At 42.5% G+C, this 23,713-nt stretch overlaps 1 protein-coding gene across 1 annotated transcript in view; it reads right to left on the reverse strand.

The window, feature by feature from the left end:
* Positions 1–23,713, reverse strand: part of wdfy1 (WD repeat and FYVE domain containing 1) — a 67,423-nt gene that overhangs the window by 23,593 nt on the left and 20,117 nt on the right. The window contains exons 4-7 of the mRNA XM_068042136.1: positions 20,262–20,316; positions 9,480–9,630; positions 7,558–7,670; positions 3,810–3,936 (exon numbers count right to left, since the gene is read on the reverse strand). Of these exons, the coding sequence (XP_067898237.1) occupies positions 3,810–3,936; positions 7,558–7,670; positions 9,480–9,630; positions 20,262–20,316 (446 nt within the window). The remainder of the gene's footprint in view (positions 1–3,809; positions 3,937–7,557; positions 7,671–9,479; positions 9,631–20,261; positions 20,317–23,713) is intronic.

The following is a 23,713-nucleotide window of genomic DNA, read 5'->3' on the forward strand; positions in this document are numbered from 1 at the left end:
ACATCTCTGCTCAGTCCGTATGCATGACCCCGAGCTTCTGGTTGCTGGCCGTTTCAACACCCACCCCACCCCGGTCTCATGCTCACATCTATGTCCTGGGATTGCTGCAGTGTTCCAGCGAACATCAACGCAAGCTCAAGGAACAGCATCTCATTTACTGATTAGGAACGCTGCAGCCTGCCGGACTGAACATTGAGTTCAATAATTTCAGAGCATGATGGGCCCCCCTTTTTATTTTTAGTTATTTTTTTTAAATTTTTTGTTTGTTTTATTTTTGTTTGTTTCTACTGTGCCTACCCACTGTTTTTTTTTAATGTTTGTGGTTGTAGCCAGGGCTGTTCATTTTACAGTCTATTCACACCCTCTCTGTACTAATGCTTAGTTTTTCAGCACACCATTAACATACCGTTTGCCTTTGTTCCATGACCTTCTGGTCAGTTATTCTCTGGGACCTTGTCCTATCAACACCTCCTCTTTTGTTATCTCTTGCCCCACCCCCACTTTACTTGCTTAAAACCTTTTACACTTCTAATATTTGTCAGTTTTGAAGAAGAGTCACTGACCTGAAACGTTAGCTCTGTTTCTCTCTCCACAGATGCAGTCAGACCTGCTGAGTATTTCCAGCATTTCTTGTTTTTATTTCAGATTTCCAGCATCTGCAGTTTTTGCTTTTATTCTTTTATTTAAGTGAAAACCTACTTGGCTTCTGCTTTCTATTAGTTTCTTTCGCATAAAGCTGCCTATTTGCATATTATACACAGCCTGTCATTAATGCTTTCACTAGAATTCTGCCTAGATGTTTCCATAAGAACACAAATTTCAATGGGGTTATTTTACAGACCTTTGTGTTAGATGCTACAAATTGTAAAAAAAAAACTCTCTTTGTAACAATACCCAACATCATTAGCACCTGTAACCAGTTTTACTGAGCTTAACATTTTTGGTCAAAAAATGGTCAAATTAGGACACAAACTTGTATGATAATTGTTTTATTTCTGAGAAATGCATGGAGAGGAAGTTTAGTTTGTTTCATGAAGAACTGGCTGGAAAATGCATTTAGAAACCAACAATATGACATTTCTTGGTATATTAATGCATTGCTATTATTTGAAGATCCAGTTCTAGAAAAACAAATCATCTCTCTATAGAAATTTCCTGTAGGAGTCGTTTAGTAACGTGTCTGTTCGGAACATACTCAGTGCAATAGGCCAAAACTAAGATCATAGTTATTTACATGTTACTTATGTTTCAGAACACCATTTTAAATATGAAAATCAGGAGGTCTTTTGCTGCACTGAAGATTTATATTTGAATAGTGGAAGGTGTAATTTATTCTGAAAAGAAAAATAAATACCCATTCAAAAAGTTTAAGTAAATTCAGCTTCACAATCATATACGTTATATTTTCCATATAATGAATAAATTAGGTTAACATTTACCGTGATTAAAAATTAAAATATTTTTTGTACAGAGGTTGCGCTGGTATGACGATGTGGATTTTAAAAAAGTATGAAACACAAAAGTTCCCTCTTTTGCTGCTTTGGAAGGGCATGCAATGAAGGCATAATGGGCTGAATGGCCTCCATCTGCTATGTATCATTCTATGATTACAAGCATGAAATGACCACACTTCAAACAATGTGCAGTTTTTATAGGGACTGTAGAAGGAAGAGGAGAAACACCAAATACGTTCGGGTATATCAGCAAAGCAAGTGAGGCACAAGTCAATGTGAATGCACAAGGAACAACAATCAATTGAGATAGTTATTTCTCTGGCACAACCATTCCTTGTTAAAGGATTCCACCACAGCTTCACCAGACACTGAACAAAATGTTCATAGCTTTGAAGGTTATGGTGACTGTTAATGCTGATCCATAAATATATCACCCATTAAAATATGAGATGTCAGAATTTGTGGGCTGGAAAAGGAGATGGATCATAGTGGTACAGAAAGAATAAACAATTTTGAAATGGAAAAGTAAGAGGGATGTGCAAGAAGATAAGCTTAATGTCAGCCTCATTAGGAATTTGGCAAGAGCTGCTGTGAGTGACTAGCTTTTTCCAGTCTAATTTGAGACTGGCAAGCTAAGAAGGGTGGAAAGAATTTTTTCATCCACATTTTTTCATTTATGGCTAAAAATACCATATCCTGGCAAACAAGCTGGTCACTGGAGATTATTAACCACTACAGAAAGTATAATAGAATTATTCAGTTAACAACTACAATGCCTTTAAAATGTAGAAAAACATCCCAAAGTGTTTTACAGAGGCACAAAATAAAGGATGTTGAGCCAATGGATAAAATATTAGGAGTGATTCAAAGCTTGGTCCAAGAGGTAGATTTAAAAGAAAGATGGGGAAAAGTGGGGCCAGAGTCAGGAGTGGAAGAGGCCAGAGTCAGAGGAACAAATAAACAACTTAATTTTGCTTTGTGCACTAATTTTAGATCTTCAGAGCTTATGGTGATTTAAGCTGGAGGGTAAAGGGAACAAGAATCAGGAAAGCCTGACTATGGGCCTGATTTTAACTCTGTGTGAATAAGTTTTGAGTGAGCTAACTTCTCGCCCTATGAGTATCATTTATCCTACCTCTATAGAAATGTTTCCAGAAGTCCATGGGTCACAATCAAAACTAACCCAGAATAACATTTCCTCCCTTGTTATTTCAAAAGACATTGAAGCTAAATGTAGCAACACCAACTGAGTATATCTCTATAGCAATCAATATACTTGAGAGCATCCGCAGTATTTTGCTTTTAATATATTTGAGAATTCATTTGTGTAAAGTTCTGCTGCCATGAAAACATGCCATGTAAATGGAATTATTATTGGCAATCTGGCATTGACACAAGATGAAAATTGTGCCATATCCAGTTTGTGAAGCTCATTATCGTATCAGTGGTACACTTACTTGTTTGCTGAGCCATTAGGATAACTTGGATTGTTGCATTCTAATCTAATATTTCATCTGCTTAAGATTCTCTATATAATAAACAATTCCCTAGCTAAGAGAGTAGGTGCCTTCTTCCTAAACTTCTCCCAGTGTCACTCCTCAGCTGTTGGGGCATTGGATGTTCAGAATTGATTTCATTTCTCAGGCTTTGTATCTTCAGGCAGAAAAGCACTTTATCTCCATGATGATTATCCCAATTGAGATGGGAAAATGTAGAGTGTAACCTAGTGCATTACAATCTGTAGGATAGCATTTTGATGCAGCAAATACTGCAATATCCTAATCCACAAGGACAAACTGTATTTCAGTAAACATATCCAACTTTACTTGGCTTCTGCACAGGGAAAAAGATAGTTTTATAATAATAAGCAGCACTATCTTCAAGAAAACATTTGGCAAATTCAAACAAACAACCTTGCAATACATATTGAGGGAAGGTGGGGATGTGATAGGTAATATGGGGTTAATGTAGGATTAGTATAAATGGGTGGTTGTTGGTCGGCACAGACTCAGTGGGCCGAAGGTCCTGTTTCAGTGCTGTGTCTCTCTATGACTATATCACATCAAATATATTACTGCTTCACTTATGTGCAATGTCATCTATCATGACTAGTACAAAACTTCTCCAAATATTTGCATGAAACGTGTGTAAAGAGAGAGAATGAGAGACTTAAAATGATCTAAAATTCAAACCAACAAAGCTAATTTAGAATATTTGCTAATTAACAGACAGCATCAATCAATATTTTAGACTGGAATGGGACTTTTGAACATTCAATTAGAGAGAGAGATGACACACAGCAGTTTTCAGTAACACAAGAGTGTGATAGCAGCATGAATATGACTCATTACTTACTGATGACCCTGAAGCAGTAAAGTTCTGCCTTTCATCCCACCAATGTCCCACATGATAATGCTGTGATCAGATGCTCCGGAAAACAGTAGGCGGTGGATAGGATCCCAGCAAAGTGCTCCTATACTGCCTGTTAGAACAAAGAGCAAAGGAATGATGTATCCCACAAATCAAACTTTCTTGGAATAAAATATAAAATGTTACAGCAAGAAAATCATTATGGCACAGCATACATCAACACAGTATATGTCATTCTTTATATAGTGGCTTATTTTCAGGTTGAGGCTCAATGCTTGCAGGAGTGGGAGAGAAGTTGCATTAGTGTTTGAAAACGGAACTCATTGCCACACTAGACATAAAAGCATCAGACTCAAGCATCTCCAGATCAGCACACCATATTCTGATGTACATTAAATGCAAACTAGATAAAGAGGAGATACTTAAAAGAGTGGCAGCACTCAAAGTAGAAAAGTCAACCAGTCCAGATGGAATGCAACCTCAGTTGCTGAGGGAAGTAAAAAGGTAGAAATTGCAGAGACTCTGACCACAATCTTCCAATCCTCATTAGGTATGGAAATGGAACCAGAGAACTGAGAGTTGCAACAACTTGCATTTATATAGGTCCTTTAACATAGAATATCCCAAGGTTGTTCAAAAGAGGGTTACCAAACAAAATGTGATACCAAGACACACAAAAGGAGATCAGGGAGATGACCAAAAGAATAGTCAAAGAAATAGATTTTAAGGAGCTTCTTAAAGAGAGGTGGAGAGGTTTAGGAAGGGTGTTCCAGAGCTTAGACCAGAATTTGAGGAGCACAAATATCTTGGATGGTAATAGGGCTCAAACAGGTTACAGATGTAGGAAGGGATCTGAAAACAAGTACGAGAATTTTAAAACAGAGACATTGCTCAACTGGCAGCTTCTGTAGGTAAGCGAGCAAAAGGGGGACACGTGAACAGAACTTGGTGCAAGTTAGGCTAAGGGCAACAAAGTTTTGGATGAGCTGAAGTGTATGAAGGGTGAAACATGACAGATCTGCCAGAACAGCATCGGAATTGTGAAGTCTAGAGGTAACAAAGGCACGGATGAGAATTTCAGCAGCAGACGAGCTACAACGAAGTGGAATTGTGCAATGTTACAGAGGTGGAAATAGGCAATCTTAGTGACAGCGTGGATAGGTGGTTGGAAGTTCATTTTGAGATCAAATATGACACTGAAGTTGTGAGCAGCCTGAGTGGGATAAATCCTACAACAACAGGCCAGTCAGTCTAAGATCAGTGGTGGGGAAACTTTGAGAGGTTAATCCAGGATAAAATTAATCGGCACTTGGAAAAATATAGGGTAACAAATGAAAGCTAGCACAGATTTATGAAAGACAAATCATGTTTGACTAACTTGATTGAGTTCTTTGATGAAGTAACAGAGGATTGATGCAAGTCGTGCGGTTGCTGTTGTTTACATGGACGTCCAAAAGGCATTAGACAAAGTACAACTTAATAGGCTTGTTAAAAAAAAGCACATGGGATTAAAGGGACAGTAGCAATGTGAATATGAAATTGGCTAAGGGACACAAAGCAGAGAGCAGTGATGAAGAGTTGTTTTTCCAGACTTGGACATATAGGGCATATTTTCAAAGTTTGCAGATGACACAAAACTTAGAAATGTAATGAACAATGAGGAAGACAGTAGCAGACTTCAGGAGTACAGACTGGTAAAATGGGCAGACACATGGCAGCAGAGATTTAGTGCAGAGACGTGATGCATTTTGGTAGGATTAATGAAGAGAAACAATATAGACTAAATGGTGCAACTTTAAAAGGAAGTGCAGGAACAAAGCAACCTGGGGGTGCATATACACAAGTCTTTGAAGGAGGCAGAACAAGTTGCGAAGATTGTTAAAAGGCACATGGATTCTTGTCTTTATAAATAAATACAGGAGTACAATACAAGAGCAAGGGAGTTATGTTAAACCTTTGCAAAGCATTGTTTAGGCCTCAGCTGGTGTACTGCATGCAATTTTCCACCCCAAACTTTAGGAAGGATGTCAAGGCCTTAGAGAGGGTACAGTAGAAATTTACTAGAAAGGTACCCAAGTTGAAAATCTTCAGTTACATAGAGACACTAGAGAAACTGGGATTATCCTCCTGAGGGCAGAGAAGGTAAAAAAGGAGGTTTGATAAAAGTGTCCAAATTCCTGAAGAGTTTTGATAGAGTAAATAGGAAAAATGGTTTCCCACCATTACCAAGGCACTGATCAATTTCATGAAAAACTGAAATCCCTTACCGATTCTGTCTCTGGGATCTGGGTTAAAATTCCAATCAAACTGATGAAACGGTGCTTCTGTGGGTTGGGAGTTTGGACAATCTCAAGTCATCTTCTACTGGATGGAAATTCACAGTGTGTTTTCGGTGGCAGAAGGGTTGTTAACCAGAGGACACAGATTAAGGCAATTGGCAAAAAAAACATTTGGGACAGGAGGAAAAAAAAAAACTACATAGCAAGTTGTGCTCGGGAATGAACTGCCTGAAAGAGTGGTGGAAGCAGATTCAATAGTAACTTTCTAAAGGGAACTGAATACTTGAAATGGAAAAACCTTCTGAGCTATGGGGAAAGAGCAGGGGAATGGGACTAACTGGACAGTTCTTTCAAAAGATTTGGCATAGGCACAGGGTGGGCGAAATCTGTATCATTCCATGATTAATGTTTCCTGTATTCAGTGTCAAAAATGTGTTCCTTAGACCAGTACTCCCGTTCCTTATCAGTGTGGTTTCCCCTGCTCCTTTTTCCATTTGAGACATCCTTAGGTATCAAAATTTAATTGCCATTTTATGTTGAATTATCGACAGCACCACATTGTGAATTTCCATCCAACAGAACATGACTTGAAATTGTCCAAACTCCCATACCATAGAAGCACTATTTCCATCAGTCTGATCAGAACTTTATCCCAGATCCCAGACACAGAATCGGTAAGGAATTACAGTTTTTCGTGCAATTGATCAGTCCCTTCCTTGGCTGCCCTTCGGTTAATGGTGGGTGATGAGAGCGAGAGGGAGGCCAGAGCCCTCAAAAAGGTCAATTCCAGATCTTTAGTCTTTTAAAAATTAAATGCTGCAATGATTTTTCACAACATTTGAATCATGAAGTAGGGAGTGTAAGTAATTCTAATCCTGCCTGCCTTTAGGAAAGGGTAGACAAGTACACAAGGGAGAATGCAAGAGAAGGTTATGCTAATAGGGTTAGATGAAAAAGAGGGTTGAGAGGAGCCTCGGCAGAGTCCAACCTCCAGATTGGACTAGCTGGGATAAATGGCCTGTTTCTATGCTGTACAGGGCGCAGAACTCAGTGAGGCCCAAAGGATGCACAAGGCAGAGAAGAAATAGTTGGGGTTATTGTACCATTCCATATCATTGCAATTATCTATAAATTGTGATTTTTCTTCTGTATTCCATCATGAATTTTATTTTTAAGGGAGGTATATGTAGGCTGTATGCCATACAAAATATTGGTAGTATATGATCTAAAACCCAACAGAAATAATATTAGAGATAGTTCTGCGATCCCATTTGGTCCTGGAATCAGATTATTTGAAAGCACAATGCTTTCTGAAAAGCGATTGATTCAAGGGATAGTGGCCTCTGGTGATGACCTGATTGGTCAAAAAAAAACTCATGACTGACAGACAGACAGACAGACATGAAGCACAGTCAAGCAGCTTCTAGCAGCTGCAGCAAATATGTACACATTACCTTCATGTCCTTTTAATGTTGAAATGATACTGCAAGAATTCTGTTCAAGCTTTAATAATGTGATCTGTCCAGAGTAATCACCTACAAATGCATGACTTGTCTCTACATCATATCTGAATAAATAATTAGTCAAAAAGAATAAAAGTTGACGCCAATCTCCTCCCATGACTAGCTACACAAGTATAACTTTTCAATAGAAACGAAAATTGGTAAGAGCGTAAAATGGCTCTCGGATTGCTATCGTCCACTTTGCACTAATGCTCAAATGGATTTATATCAAAATATCTTCTTAAAAACCTGAACAATTAATACATTTTGATTCAATGAAAGTATCTTTGCAGAAATGACAAAGGCAGACTGCCTTCCTTTATTATTAATAGTTAACTGCTGACTCTACTGTCTTTTTGTTGCAGACAGACCCTCTATAGACAAGAATGAAGACAAAGAAATCCTTTCAGAAGCAGTTTCCTCTTAAATACTGAACTCTCGCCCAGCTACAAAGTTGCAAGGAAAACATAATTCCGAAAAATGAAGCACAAAAGTTCAGTTTCCATCACACTGTCTAACATTGATTTCTGTACTTTAAAATATCTGTTTTAGCACCTAACCTGATTCCAGAACCAACTGCAGCACAAATTCCAGGTAACAGTAAATGCATGAAATCTGAAAAATTATCAGTTTGTAATTACTAAATTAAAAATTGGTTTTGTAGAAGAGGATAGTTAAATGTTAGGCGATCTACATGGAAATGCCTTCTCTGCTTGCCAGAATTATCAGCTGGTGGTAGCAAAAAGGATAATTGGTCATTTTGGTTCAGTAGATAAGGTGAACTCTAACAGAATTTGATTGGATGCCTAAAATGGAAACTAAATATCAACACATTAAGTAAAAAAAAAAGGTTAAAAAATATTTCCAAGGCAGGTAGGAAAATAATGGGAGAACAAAAAAAAAAATACAGAAAGCTGGATCTCTTGAAGGGTTGAATAATAGTTTGGGGAAGCTTTCAGTTAGACATTCAAGAAATGCTGTTAGATAAGTAAAATATGATGCATCATTTTAAAAAGAGGTCAACAGTAGGAGCTACTGTACACCAAGGCCTTGCTTTTTGCATCATTATTATTTGTATTTCCAGATTTGAGGACAAAGACATGTTTGTTATTCAGTGTGATGCTTTAAAGATCTGTAGCATCATTTTAGCAGGATCTAGTTATGTGCTGTGATTCTACCCTCATTTCCAAAACTACACTCGCTCAAGAACGGAGAAGTATTGCATTTCAATTGAAAAGGATGATGGCCTCAAAGATTTCTGCTGCATCAAAAATTAACTTTGTCCTGTATGTATAACATAGCATGAACTTTAAACTAAAATGGAGACCAGCTGATGAAATCGTGGAGAGTGCACAGACATTGGTTAAATGACGAGGACAAGGAAAGTGTGTCCTTAGAACATTTTATTTTTTTATTTAGAGATACAGCACTGAAACAGGCCCTTCGGCCCACCGAGTCTGTGCCGACCATCAACCACCCATTTATACTAATCCTACACTAATTCCATATTCCTACCACATCTCCACCTGTCCCTATATTTCCCTACCACCTACCTATACTAGGGGCAATTTATAATGGCCAATTTACCTATCAACCTGCAAGTCTTTGGCATGTGGGAGGAAACTGGAGCACCCGGAGGAAACCCACGCAGACACAGGAAGAACTTGCAAACTCCACAGGCAGTACCCAGAATTGAACCCGGGTCGCTGGAGCTGTGAGGCTGCGGTGCTAACCACTGCGCCGCCTTATTTACAGTATTTACAGTAACTTCACTTGGTTCAATCCTGCCACATAAGGGTCTCTCACTGGCCAATCCTAATATTGATTATTTGCCTACATAACTAAAAGAGCAACAGGGCAAAGGTTAAGGATACTGTAAGCATGAAGCCCATGCACTAAAACAGTGTCTTCCCTGCAAGCATCCACTCCTGGTACACATCCAGCTGAGGTATTTGTCATGTCCTGTGCTTATAACCCATTCAGTCTCTGCAGAAAATATGACTTCTGAAATACGATTCTGATGTGCTGCAGAGGGAAAGAAAAAGCCACCATTATGAAATGTTAATAATTATAAAGCAAACTTGTGAAATATGCGTGTAAGCCATTACTCTATCTACAACACAAAAGGGTATTTTTTTTTTCTCCATGTACTAACATTAATGAAAATGTCAGTAGAATTATAAAATAAGCTTTCCACTTTAAACTCACAGGAATAGAAGAGAGGTCTCCCCAGCTGAACATTATAAAGAATGGAAGAATGAGCTTGCATTTCATTTGAATTTTCACATCCTTAGGATGTCCCAAAGTAGTTCAAAGCCAAATTGTTATTTTAAAGTGCAGTCATGTAAAATGTTCAATGTCCCCAAAACAATCATCTGTTTTTGGTGGTATAGATTGGCAATAACTATTGGCCAAGACACTGGGAGAATTCTCCTGCTAAACGTCAAACAGTGACATGGAATGTTTTGCACCCACCTGGACAGGCAGACAAAGCCTCAGTTTAACATCTCAGCTGAAAACAGCACCACCAACAATGCAGCAATCCCTCAGTACCGCACTAAATGCCAGCCAAGATTATGTGCTCAAGTCCTGCGGACGGACTTGAGCCCATGGCCTGTTGAATCAGAAGCAAGCACGCAACCACTGAGCCAAGCTGACATTTGCAATATTTCTGTTATAGCATCAGGAAATTGAAATTATGCCAAATGAACTGAAAGATGGCAAACATTACACCCCATTTCAAGAAAGGAGAAGTAGATAAGCCATAAAATTACAGGCGATTTAGTGTTACCTTAGTTGTGGGACAACTACCAGATCCTATTATAATACATGAGATCAGTGAACACAGGGAAAGACATGGGCTAATCAGTCAACATGAGTTTTTAAAAGATTGTGCTTGACTTAGTAATTCTTTCAAAGAAAATCAGTGTGGAAAGATGTTGTTGGAGCTGCACCCATCCAGGCAAGTGGAGAGTATTCCATCACACTCCTGACTTGTGCCTTGTAGAAGGTGGACAGGCTTTGGGGAGTCAGGAGGTGAGTTACTCGCCTCAGGATTCCTAGCCTCTGACCTACTCTTGTAGCCACGGTATTTATATGGCTACTCCAGTTCAGTTTCTGGTCAATGGTAACCCCTAGGATGTTGATAGTGGGGGATTCAGTGATGGTAATGCCGTTGAATGTCATGGGGAGATGGTTAGATTCTCTCTTGTTAGACATGGTCATTGTCTGGCACTTGTGTGGCACGAATGTTACTTGTCACTTATCAGCCCAAGCCTGGATATTGTCCAGGTCTTGCTGCGTTTCGACACAGACTGCTTCAGTATTTGAGGAATTGCAAATGGTGCTGAACATTGTGCAATCATCAGCGAACATCCCCACTTCTGCCTTATGATTAAAGGAAGGTCATTGATGAAGCAGCTGAAGATGGTTGGGCCTAGGACACTACCCTGAGGAACTCCTGCAGTGATGTCCTGGAGCTCAGATGATTGACCTTCAACAACCACAACCATCTTCCTTTGAGCTAGATATGATTCCAGCCAGCGGAGTGTTTTCCCCCCGATTCCATTGACCTCAGTTTTGCTAGGGTTCCTTGATGCTATACTCAGTCAAATGCTGCCTTGATGTCAAGGGCAGTCACTCTCACCTCACCTCTTGAGTTCAGCTCTTTTGTCCATGTTTGAACCAAGGCTGTAATGAGGTCAGGAGCTGAGTGGCCCTGGCGGAACCCAAACTGAGCGCCACTGAGCAGGTTATTGCTAAGCAAGTGCCGCTTGATGGCACTGTTTATGACACCTTCCATCACTTTACTGATGATTGAGAGTAGGCTGATGGGGCGGTAATTGGCCGGGTTGGACTTGTCCTGCTTTTTGTGTACAGGACATACCTGGGCAATTTTCCACATTGCAGGGTAGATGGCAGTGTTGTCACTGTACTGGAACAGCTTGGCTAGGGGCACGGCTAGTTCTGGAGCACAGGTCTTCAGTACTATTGCCGGAATATTGTCAGGGCCCATAGCTTTTGCAGTATCCAGTGCCTTCAGTTGTTTCTTGATATCACGCGGAGTGAATCGAATTGGCTGAAGTCTGGCATCTGTGATGCTGGGGACTTCAGGAAGAGGCTGAGATGGATCAACTTGGCACTTCTGGCTGAAGATGGTTGTAAATGCTTCAGCCTTATCTTTCACACTGATGTACTGGGCTCCCCCATCATTGAGGATGGGGATATTTGTGGAGCCACTTCCTCCAGTTAGCTGTTTAATTGTCCACCACCATTCACGACTAGATGTGGCAGGACTGCAGAGCTTAGATCTGATCCGTTGGTTATGGGATCGCTTAGCTCCGTCTATCACATGCTGCTTACGCAGTTTGGCATGCAAGTAGTCCTGTGTTGTAGCTTCACCAGGTTGACACCTCATTTTGTGGTATGCCTGGTGCTGCTCCTGGCATGCCCTCCTGCACTCTTCATTGAACCAGGGTTGGTCTCCTGGCTTGATGGTAATGGTAGAGTGGGGATGTGCCGGGCCACGAGGTTACAGATTGTGGTTGAGTACAATTCTGCTGCTGCTGCTGATTGTCCACAGCGCCTCATGGATGCCCAGTTTTGCATTGCTAGATCTGGGCAAAATCTGTCCTATTAGCACGGTGATAGTGCCACGTAACACGATGGACGGTATCCTCAATGTGAAGGCGGGAATTCGTCTCCACAAGGATTGTGCGGTGGTCACTCCTACCAATACTGTCATGGACAGAAAGATCTGCGGCAGGCAGATTGGTGAGGACGAGGTCAAGTATGTTTTCCCCTCGTGTTGGTTCCCCCACCACCTGCTGCAGACCCAGTCTAGCAGCTATGTCCTTTAGTACTCGGCCAGCTCGGTCAGTAGTGGTGCTACCGAGCCACTCTTGGTGATGGACATTGAAGTCCCCCACCCAGAGTACATTTTGTGCCCTTGCCATCCTCAGTGCTTCCTCCAAGTGGTGTTCAACATGGAGGAGTACTGCGTCATCAGCTGAGGGAGGGCGGTAGGTGGTAATCAGTAGGAGGTTACCTTGCCCATGTTTGACCCATGCCATGAGACTTCATGGGGTCCGGAGTCAATGTTGAGGACTCCCAGGGCAACTCCCTCCCTACTGTATACCACTGTACCACCACCTCTGGTGGGTCTGTCCTGCCGGTGGGACAGGACATACCCAGGGATGGTGATGGCAGTGTCTGAGACATTATCTGTAAGGTATGATTCTGTGAGTATGACTATGTCAGGCTGTTGCTTGTCTGGTCTGTGGGATAGCTCTCCCAACTTTGGCACAAGCCCCCAGATGTTAGTAAGGAGGACTTTGCAGGGTCGACAGGGCTGGGTTTGCCGTTGTCGTTTCCGGTGCCTAGGTCGATGCCGGGTGTCCGTCAGGTTTCATTCCTTTTTATTGACTTTGTAGCGGTTAGGGACAACTGAGTGGCTTGCTAGGCCATTTCAGAGGGCATGTAAGAGTCAACCACATTGCTGTGGGTCTGGAGTCACATGTAGGCCAGACCAGGTAAGGACAGCAGATTTCCTTCCCTAAAGGACTTTGATGACACCTTCCATCACTTTGCTGATGATTGAGAGTGCACTGATTGGGCAATAATTGGCCAGGTTGGATTGGGTCCTGCTTTTTGTGGACAGGACATACCCGAGCAATTTCCCATTTTGTCAGGTAGATGTCATTGTTGTAACAGCTTGGCTAGAGGTCCAGCTAGTTCTGCAGCCCAAGTCTTCAGCACTACAGCTGGGATGTTGTTGGAACCCATAGCCTTTGCTGTATCGAGTACTCCCCCATCATTTCTTGATATTATGTGGAGCGAATTGATTTGGCTGAAGACTGACTTCAGCGATGGTGGGGACCTCAGAAGGAGGCCGTGATGGCTGAAGATGGTTGCAAGTCTCAGCCCTGTTGTTTTTTTTTGCACTCCTGCTGGGTTCTGCTGTTCATGGAGCTTTCTCCTCCCATTAGATGTTTAATTGTCCACCACCATTCATGACTGGATGTGGCAGGACTGCTGAGCTTTGATCTGATCCATTGCTTGTCGGATCGCTTAGCTCGGTCTATAGTAAGTCACTTCTGCTGGTTAGGATGCATGTAGTCCTGTGTTGTAGCTTCACATGGTTGATACCTTATTTTTAAGTATGTCTCGTGCTGCTCCTGGCATGTTCTCCTACACTCATCATTGAACTGTGGTTGGTTCCCTGGATTGATGGTGATGGTAGAGTGCAAGATATGCCAGGCCATGAGGTTACAGATTGTGGTGGAATACAATTCTGCTGCTGATGGTTCACCGCACTTCATGGATGCCCATTTGAGCAGCCAGATCTGTTCTGAATCTATCCTATTTAGCAAGGCAGTTATGCCACACATACATGATGGATGGTGTCCTTCATGCAAAAAACAGATTCTGTCTCCATAAGGACTGTGCTGTGGTCACTCCTACCAACACAGTCATGGCCAGATGCATCTGCGGTAGGTATGTCGATAAGAAGAGGTCAGGTAGGCTTTTCCGTTGTGCTGGTTCTGTCATCACCACCTGCTGCAGGTCCAGTTTGGCAGATATGTCCTTTAGGACCCGGCCAATTCAGCCGGTAGTGGTGCTACCGAGCCAGTGTTGGTTATGGACGTTGAAGTCCACACCTAGAGTACACTCTGTACCCTGCTATCTTCAGTGCTTCCTCCAAGTGGTGCTCAAAATGGTGGAGTACTGATTCATCAGTTGATTGAGGGCAGTAGGTGATAATCAGCAGGAGATTTGCTTGCCCATGTTTGACCTGATACCATGAAACTTCCTGGGTCCAGAGTCAAGCTTGAGAACGCCCAGGGCAACTCCCACCCAAATGTATACCACTATGCTGCTGCCAAGACGTATCCAGGGATAGTGATAGGGGAGACTGTGACATTGACTGAAACATCTGATCGTATGAGTATGACTCAGGCTGGTGCTTGACTAATCTGCGGTACATCTCTCCGAATTTAGGCACAGTAAAGAGAATTTTGCAGGGTTGACTGGGCTGGATGTACCTTTGTCATGTCCGATGCCTAGTGGTCAATCTCGTTTTATTCTTCTAATATCTTTTGTAGCGGCTTTGATACAACTGAGTGACTTGCTAGGTCATTTCAGAGAGCAGTTAAGAGTAAACCACATTTCTACAGGTCTACTTAATGGAGCAGCTGGCTGCACCATCCATGCCCTCTGTAGAATTGGCTAAAACGCTGTCCACTGTCTTTGAGGAAAGTTGAAGTCAGGGATCTCTGCTGTTGGGTCAGTGATGAGGTGTTGTTTTTTTAATGCTGCATGTGTCCCACAATTCCATCCATCTGGATAGTGGGTTAATACCAGCTACATGAATATTAGTTGCTGTTTCCCGGAATGGCCGGCATTTTAAGCGCTTTCTTAATAGGTTTTTCAACTCTTTGTGACTAGGGAGGTCGGTGTTACTCTTGATTTTTTCCATCTCATGGAGTATGATGGCATCACAGCAAATGGCAGACAGGGCAATGTGCAACAGGACCAGGAGCCACTCAATTGGAATAGCTTTAAATGTCCCTGGCACTGTCCTCGAGGCAGCTTTTAGCTGCAAGTCCATGCTCTTTGTATGGTGATTACAGAACCACGAGGCAGAGGAGTATTAGTCATAAAGTCATAGAGTCGTACAGCATAGAAACAGGCCCTTCGGCCCACCGCGTCCATGCTGACCATAATGCCCATCTATACTAATCCCACCTGCCTGCATTAATTCCATATCCCTCTATGCCTTGCTCATTCAAGTACCTGTCCAGATGCCTCTTAAATGTTGCTACTGTTCCTGCCTCCACCACCTCCTCAGGCAGCTCATTCCAGATACCCACTATTCTTTGTGTGAAAAATTTACCCCTTTGATCCCCTTTAAACCTCCTCCCTCTCACCTTAAATCTATGCCCTCTAGTTTTAATCACCCCTACCATAGGAAACAGATTCTGGCTATCTACCCTATCTATGCCTCTCATAATTTTATATACCTCTATCATGTCCCCTCTCAGCCTCCTTCGCTCCAGGGAAAACAGACCCAGCCGATCCAATCTCTCTTTATAACTCAAGCCCTCCAAACTAGGCAACATCCTTGTGTGTCTTTTCTGCACTCTCTCTAGCTTAATCACATCTTTCCTGTAGTGCGGCAACCAGAACTGCACACAGTACTCCAAATGCGGCCTAACCAACGTTATGTACAACTGTAACATGACATCCCAACTCTTGTACTCAATGCCTCGGCCGATGAAGGCAAGCATGCCATACGCCTTCTTCACAACCCTGTCTACCCATGTTGCCACTTTCAGGGAACTATGGACTTGCACCCCAAGGTCTCTCTGCTCAACAACACTCCCCAGGGCCCTGCCATTCACTGTATATGTCCTGCCCTGGTTTACCTTCCCAAAATGCATCACTTCACACTTGTCTGCATTAAATTCCATTTGCCAAGCCCTTGCCCACTTTCCCAGTTTATCTATATCCTGTTGTAACCTTAGACAACCTTCTTCACTGTCCACTATACCACCAATTTTGGTGTCATCTGCAAACTTACTAATCATGCCCCCTACATCCACATCCAAGTCATTAATATATATGAAAAACAACAGAGGGCCCAGCACCGATCCCTGCGGCACACCACTGGTCACCGGCCTCCAATCTGAAAAACAACCCTCCACTACCACCCTCTGCCTCCTATCACCAAGCCAATTTTGTATCCAATTGGCTAGCTCACCCTGGATCCCATGTGTTCGAACCTTCTGGACCAGCGGGACCTTGTCAAAGGCCTTGCTAAAGTCCATGTAGACAACGTCCATCACCCTGCCCTCGTCAATCCTCTTGGTCACCTCCACGAAAAACTCAATCAAATTCATGAGACATGATTTCCCACCCACAAAGCCATGCTGACTATCCCTAATCAGACCATGCTTTTCCAAATGCATATAAATCCGGTCTCCCAGAATCCCTTCCAATAACTTTCCCACCACTGATGTAAGGCTCACTGGCCTGTAGTTCCCTGGCTTATCCCTGCTGCCCTTCTTAAATAAAGGCACAACATTAGCTATCCTCCAGTCTTCCGGTACCTCACCCGTGGCTAACCATGACAGAAAAATCTCTGCCAGGGCCCCAGCAATCTCCTCCCTTGCTTCCCATTGCATCCTAGGATACACCTGGTCAGGCCCTGGGGATTTATTCACCTTAATGCGCTTCAAAGCCTCCAACACCTCCTCCTTTGTAATGTTGATATGCTCCAGGATATTAAAAGCAAAATACTGCGGATGCTGGAAGTCCGAAGAAGGGTCACTGACCCGAAACGTTAACTCTGCTTCTCTTTCCACAGATGTGCCAGACCTGCTGAGTGGTTCCAGCATTTCTTGTTTTTATTGCTCCAGGATATTGCTGTTCCCTCCCTTGAACTCACTAGTTTCCATGACCTTCTCCACAGTAAACACAGATGAGAAGTATTCATTTAAGACCTCGCCAATTTCCCGTGGCTCCACACATAGATTACCACACTGATCCTTAAGGGGACCTACTCTCTCCCTAGCTACCCTTTTACTCTTAATATACTAAAAGAATCTTTTAGGATTCTCCTTTATCTTATCTGCCAGGGAAATCTCATGGCCCCTTTTCGCACTCCTAATTTCCTTCTTAAGCGTAGTCCTACATCCCCTCTACTCAGAGGGACTCAATTGATCCCAGCTGCCTGTACCTGACATATGCCTCCTTCTTTGACTGGACCAGACCCTCAATATCCCTCGTCAACCAAGGTTCCCTAAACTTGCCCTTCCATCTAACAGGAACATGCTGGCCCTGAACTCTTCCTATCTCACTTTTAAAAGCCTCCCACTTGCCAGTATTCTGCAACAGCAAAGACTAGGGCCACTGTTGCACTGTGAAAAGATCTGGTTGTGCTTTCCCACAATGTCCCACTGAGATTCTGGACCAGGTTCATCCTGGTTTTTACTTTTCGGCCAATGTTGATAAGATTTGATCAATAGGCAAGAATCCTGTCTAGGGTGACACCCAGGTATTTTGGGTGGGAGTCAAGGGTAAGTAACCTCCCAAAGAAGGAAATGTTGAGTTCTTTCCCAGCGACTTTACTGTTCAGATAGCACAGCAAAACAAATGGGGCTTGAAAGCATCAAACAACAAAAACCTTCAAGGTGATTAGATTGACTTCGATCAGGAATAATCACAATGAAGACAAAGGCATAGGAGTACAACCTGCTTTTTATTCTGCTTTTGCAGGTAGAGATACATTTTTACGGGGTGTTTTTACTGGTCAGTGGAAGTACTTTGTGCATTTATCTGTAAGTTCTGATGTTTTACATACAGTTTAGTTCCAAAAGAAAGACAGTGATAGCAGCTTCAGTTCACTCAGTAAACAGTATTCAGATTCTAAATATGCCCTTCAATCACATACCATTGTTAGAAAGAAAATTGAATGCCACCTTTCAAAGATTAATTCTTCCACAACATAAAGTTTATTTCTTAAAGGACCAAGAACGGCTACAGAAAAAACCCAGCAATTTAGCAGTCCTCAAACCTGCTGATACATCCAGCACATCACCATTCATCTCAAAGAGAAGATATTACTCCACTGACAACGTATTTTAAAACTTCCCATAAATACAGTTAGTGTAACAGCCACACTGAATTCACATTACCACTGGCATCTGTGTGTGCACCAATCCAATTATAATAAAAGGTATACAAGTACACTTTGAAAGGCAGGGACAGGCATATTCCATCTTAGATTACTGCATAACCTACAAAATGCATTCATTAAAACAAACCAATGTAGTTTCCATGTAATTATTGCTTGCTTCCCCGAAGCCCCCTCCCCCCCACCTTTTGCCTTTTACCATCTTCACTTCTGTCATTTAACCATTCCTGCCCTCCACCCTATACATTGTTCTTTTCCTGTTGCCACCTTCTCACACTGCACCCCCCCACCCCACCCCCCAAACCTTTTCCCTAGCTCTATACTTGATTAAAAGCTGCTCATCTCCAATACCTTCCAGTTCTAATGAAAAGTTATCAACTTGAAACATTGAGCTGAATTTTAACACACAAAAACAGGTGGATTGGGTTCAGGTCAGATGTTACAAATTTAGAAATCTGAACCCCGAGCCCAACCCACCATCTTCCAGGTTTTACGAAGGCGGACAAGGGGTGGACAGCAAACCTGCTCCCAGGTGGTGGGTTGGCAATTTAAATATTTTAATGAGGCTCGCAAAGGATTTTACCTGCTTTGCAGATTTTACACTGGGCAGCCAGGTTTCCAAAGCCTCAGGAAACCGAGCAGCTGAAGCAAAGCGATGACAGCTTTGGGGAAAGGCAAGTTCCTTCACAGCATTTCCTGTGGGCCAGGAGAAGCAGGAATGCTTCCCCCCGACCCACCAAGCTTCCCCTCTCCTCCCCGTTCAAGACTCCCAGGGTTGGGACCGGAATCAGGGATCTAATCCCACCCCTCCCCCACCCCCCTCAAACCTCCACAGCATGCAGTTAGAGCAAATAAAATTATTTTAGAAAACAAATAATACAAGATGCTGACAATCATTGAATATTCTAACCGTTACATGATAAAACCAGAACTTCCTGGTTTCCCATCCAAAATTCTACATCCCCACCTACATAATCCACCCTTGTTAATATCCAGGCTAGTAACTCTGTTTCTCTTGCCTCAGATGCTGCTCAAATTGCGAAGTGTTCCAGAATTTATGGTTTTTATCCTGAATAGGCAGCAGAATTTTGTATCTTGTTTAAAGAGAGCTAGCATCACAAATAAAGACACAAGACTTGGTGCTGGTGGAAGATGAGCACTTTGTAGTTCTTCAAGAAGGTATACGTGTATTCTTGAAAAACAACATGATCATAGTGGAAGAAAGGCAAGATTGCAACAAAAAAAAAATCAACACGTTTGGCATCACCTGGAACTGGTCTAATCATTTTTGAGACGTCAGAGCAGAGAAGAATTTTCAGCAGACAATACCCAAACTGACTACAAGTCTGTGTTGTTCTTTAAAATAATTCCCAGGAGGTTGTGGGGGCAGGTGGGTGGGTGCAGGAAATGAAAAGTTAGGTACATGGGGATGAGTTCAGCAAAAAAATGTCCAGTTGTAATGGCCTTTTCTCATCCTAAACATCCAACATTAAATCCCCATCAATGGCATGATCACCAACAGCGAGCTAGGAAAGACTGAAAATGGCCACTTAGCAGCGGTTTGCAAAGCAGCTTTGACAGATACTCTGGGAAGTAGTCACCTGTTTAAGCCACCATTTGAAGAATACTGCATAATGTCAGTATTATGGCAAAGAAAGGAAATTAAAAGTAGAAAAATCTTCCAAGAGAGCCATTTTTATTGATATAAATTTCAAACAATAACATTAAGAGTGCTAAGTTTTTCCTACAGCAAATACAAGATCCTAATCTACCTTTTCATAGTCAGCTAAAACCCAGGAATAATCACAATACACCAGTAGGTTTATCACTACAGCAATGTGCTCCCAACTAAAGAGAATCAAAAAAAATAAATTTCTCGGTACTGCTGACATTTGTCTCAAAACGTGCACAGTGAAGTAAGGTTTAGTGACACAATACTTAAGATACCATGATAACATACCTGGATAAGTCTTAACGTAAGTCATCTTATTGAAATCTTCAGCTATGAGGAACTCCTAAAAAGAAATACATATAAATGCTTATTTTAAATTAGTCCAAGCAGATCTCCTAAAGCACTACAGCAGATCTATATAGATTTGAGACTTTGCAGTTTTAGAAGAACAGGAGTACCATAACATCTAATGCTTTTGTTTTTGTTCCTTCCCTTAGAGAATAGTGTGTAATAGTAGAAAGATTCACAGACATCTTTATAACCAGCATGTAGGGTGGTTCGTCCTGTACAGAGGGAGAGTTTATGGGCTCCCATACCCACCAGATGTGAGTATTCTGCTGGATGCCAACTTGGAATTCAGAGCCAAAGCTCTGGTCTCCACTTGCTGTGAATGTCCAAAGCAGTGTTCAAACCTTTGCACCTTCTGACTCTGAGGCAGGAATGCTATCACTGAGCCAAAGGTTCACTCCATACTATACAATGTATTATTCTTCTGCTAAAGTACAGCTGTGCACAACTGGTGTGTATCTTTTTGCAGTCATAAAGTGCCTTCCTGGGCTAATTAAAGGCTATTTGTTATTAAACAAACCCTCAAGTCAGTTAGAGGTCAGAATTTTGACTACTTTTTTTTTTAAAGTATAAATCAAGTCAATTAGAATGTATTCTCTGTGGTGGAAAATGTTCGCCATTTATTTATTTAGAGATACAGCACTGAAACAGGCCCTTCGGCCCACCGAGTCTGTGCCGACCATCAACCACCCATTTATACTAATCCTACATTAATCCCATTACCCTCTCACATCCCCACCTTCCCTCAATTCCCCTACCACCTACCTATACTAGGGGCAATTTATAATGGCCAATTTACCTATCAACCTGCAAGTCTTTGGCCGTGGGAGGAAACCGGAGCACCCGGCAGAAACCCACGCGGTCACGGGGAGAACTTGCAAACTCCACACAGGCAGTACCCAGAATCGAACCCGGGTCGCTGGAGCTGTGAGGCTGTGGTGCTAACCACTGCGCCGCCATGCTTTGGAAATGCTTGGCTTTCTTTCTATTTAAAAAAAATCTGACAGAAATTTGCTAGCATTAGAGATTTGACCCAAACTGTCTTCTTGACTACAGCATGGACACACACCATGCCTTATTGAATGATGGTTCGAACAGCCACTCACCTCGCTAAAATGTGATGTGACTTGGTCCTGAGCTCTAGATTTTCAAACACAGGTTCTCATAGTTAGCCTGCAAGTATGCTGTTCAGCAGCTGTTCATCCAAGAGTTTCCTCATGAACTATATGACATTCATTTGCCTTCAGCAAGGTGAAAGAACCTCCACAATGCTTGGTTGTTATTCACAAAACCTGATGTCCTAGACCTCCAGGCCACAGCACATTTACTCACCAACAGTTTAATTCAGATTTGAAGCGGAGGAGGTTTGGCAAAGGCTGGTTCCCTCTCCAGGAAATCAGTGACAGTTAACATAGGCTAAAGTCCTCTCTATCTCGCTGTAACTGCTCCCCATATTTCACATTATAAAGGATACATCCCATTTAGGACTGAGATGAGGAGAAATTTCTTCACAGAGGGTTGTGAATCTTTGGAATTCTCTACCCCGGGGGGCTGTGGAAGCTCCATTGTTGTATATGTTCTCGGTTAAGATCAATAGATTATTGGTCTCAGGAAATCAAGGGATATGGGGAGCGGATTGTAAAGTGGAGTTGAGGCAGAAGATCAGCCATGATCATATTGAATGGCAGAGCAGGCCCGAGGGGCCGTATGGTCTACTCCTGATCCTATTTCATATATTCTTGTTACACTCAAGAGTTTCCCTTTCAATTTGTCACCGTCCATGTTGCAGTGTCATGGCCCTGAACTAATAACTACACCAAAGGACTCAGGTGAAGACTCAGATCAGACTGTACACCATAAACTGTTTTTTTTTTATATAATGGTAATAGTGGGGATTTTTGACCAAAGAAAGAAAATGTGTATTCCTTCAATAGTGTATTTTATTATGGAGAGAAACAACTAATTTAGTATTTATTACTGTGATATGGATACAGATTACTTTTTTGTATTCATTCTTGGGATGTGAGCATGCTGGCAATGCCAGCATTTGTTGCTTATCCCTAATTGCCCCCATGAAGGTGATGGTGAGCTACCACATTGAACCGCTGTCGAGCGCGTGGTGTAGGTACATCCACAGTGCTGTTAGGGAGAAAGAATTTGACCCAGCGATGCTGGAGGTGCAGCAATGTAGTTCCAAGTCAGGATGGTGTGCCACTTGGAGGGGAATTTGCAGATGGTGGTGTTCCCATGCCTCTGCTGCCCTGATCTTCCAGGTTGTGGACTTTGAAGGTGCTGCTGAAGGAGGCATAGCGAGTTGTTGCAGTACATCTTGTATATGATGCACACTGCTGCAACTGTGCGTCTGTGGTGGAGGTAGTGAATGTTTAAAGTGGTGGATGGGGTTCGATCAAGCAGGCTGCTTTGTCCTGGATGATGTTGAGCTCCTTGAGTGTTGTTGGAGCTGCACTCATCCAGGCAAATGAAGAGTATTCCATCACACTCCTGATTTGTGCCTTGTAGATGATGGACAGGCTTTGGGGAGTCAGGAAGTGAGCTACTCACCACAGAATTCCCAGCCTCTGACCTGCTCTTGTAGTCACAATATTTATATGGCTGGTCCAGTTAAGTTTCTGGTCAATGGCAGCCTCCAGGATGTTGATAGTGGAGGATCCAGCAAGGGTAATGATGTTGAATATCAATGGTTAAATTCTTTCTTTTTGAAGATGGTCATTGCCTGGCACATGTGTGGCATGAATGTTATTTGCCACTGATCAGTCTAAGCCTGAATGTTGTGCAGGTCTTGCTGGGGACACGGACTGCTTCAGTATCTGAGAAGTTGCGAACGTTTCGGAACACCATGCAATCATCAGCGAGCATCCGAACTCCTGACCTTATGTTGGAGGGAAGTTCAGTGATGAAGCAGCTGAAGATGGTTGAGCCTAGGACACTCCCCTGAGGAACTACTGTAGCGATGTCCTGAAACTGGATAATATAGGGAGCTGGAAATAGATACACAAATTGTTTCTCCCGCCAGAAAAAATGAGTTAAGGCCATTCTTGGAGGAAACCGGCAGCAGTATAAAGGAGCGGGCTGAGAGAGAGCACAGCGAGACCGGTGGCAGGATAATTGAACAGGCTGAAGGGGAGTCTAGGCCCGAGAGACAGCACAGTGAGACTGGCGGCAGTATAAAAGGAGTGGACTGAGGGGGAGCACAGTGAGACCGGTAGCAGTATAAGGGAGTGAACCAAGGGGGAGGTGCCAACTGACTGCGTTCTAAAAGTAAATCAAAGTGTGGCACCACAGGGAAGAAGGTAAATGATTGGTTGGTGAGTATTTTTCCCTTTTTTCTCTCTCTAAACTAGGGCATTGGTTCAAATTAGGAGTGGGAAAAT

This window comes from Heterodontus francisci, chromosome 11 (genome assembly GCF_036365525.1).
Source record: "Heterodontus francisci isolate sHetFra1 chromosome 11, sHetFra1.hap1, whole genome shotgun sequence".
Taxonomy (NCBI): domain Eukaryota; kingdom Metazoa; phylum Chordata; class Chondrichthyes; order Heterodontiformes; family Heterodontidae; genus Heterodontus; species Heterodontus francisci.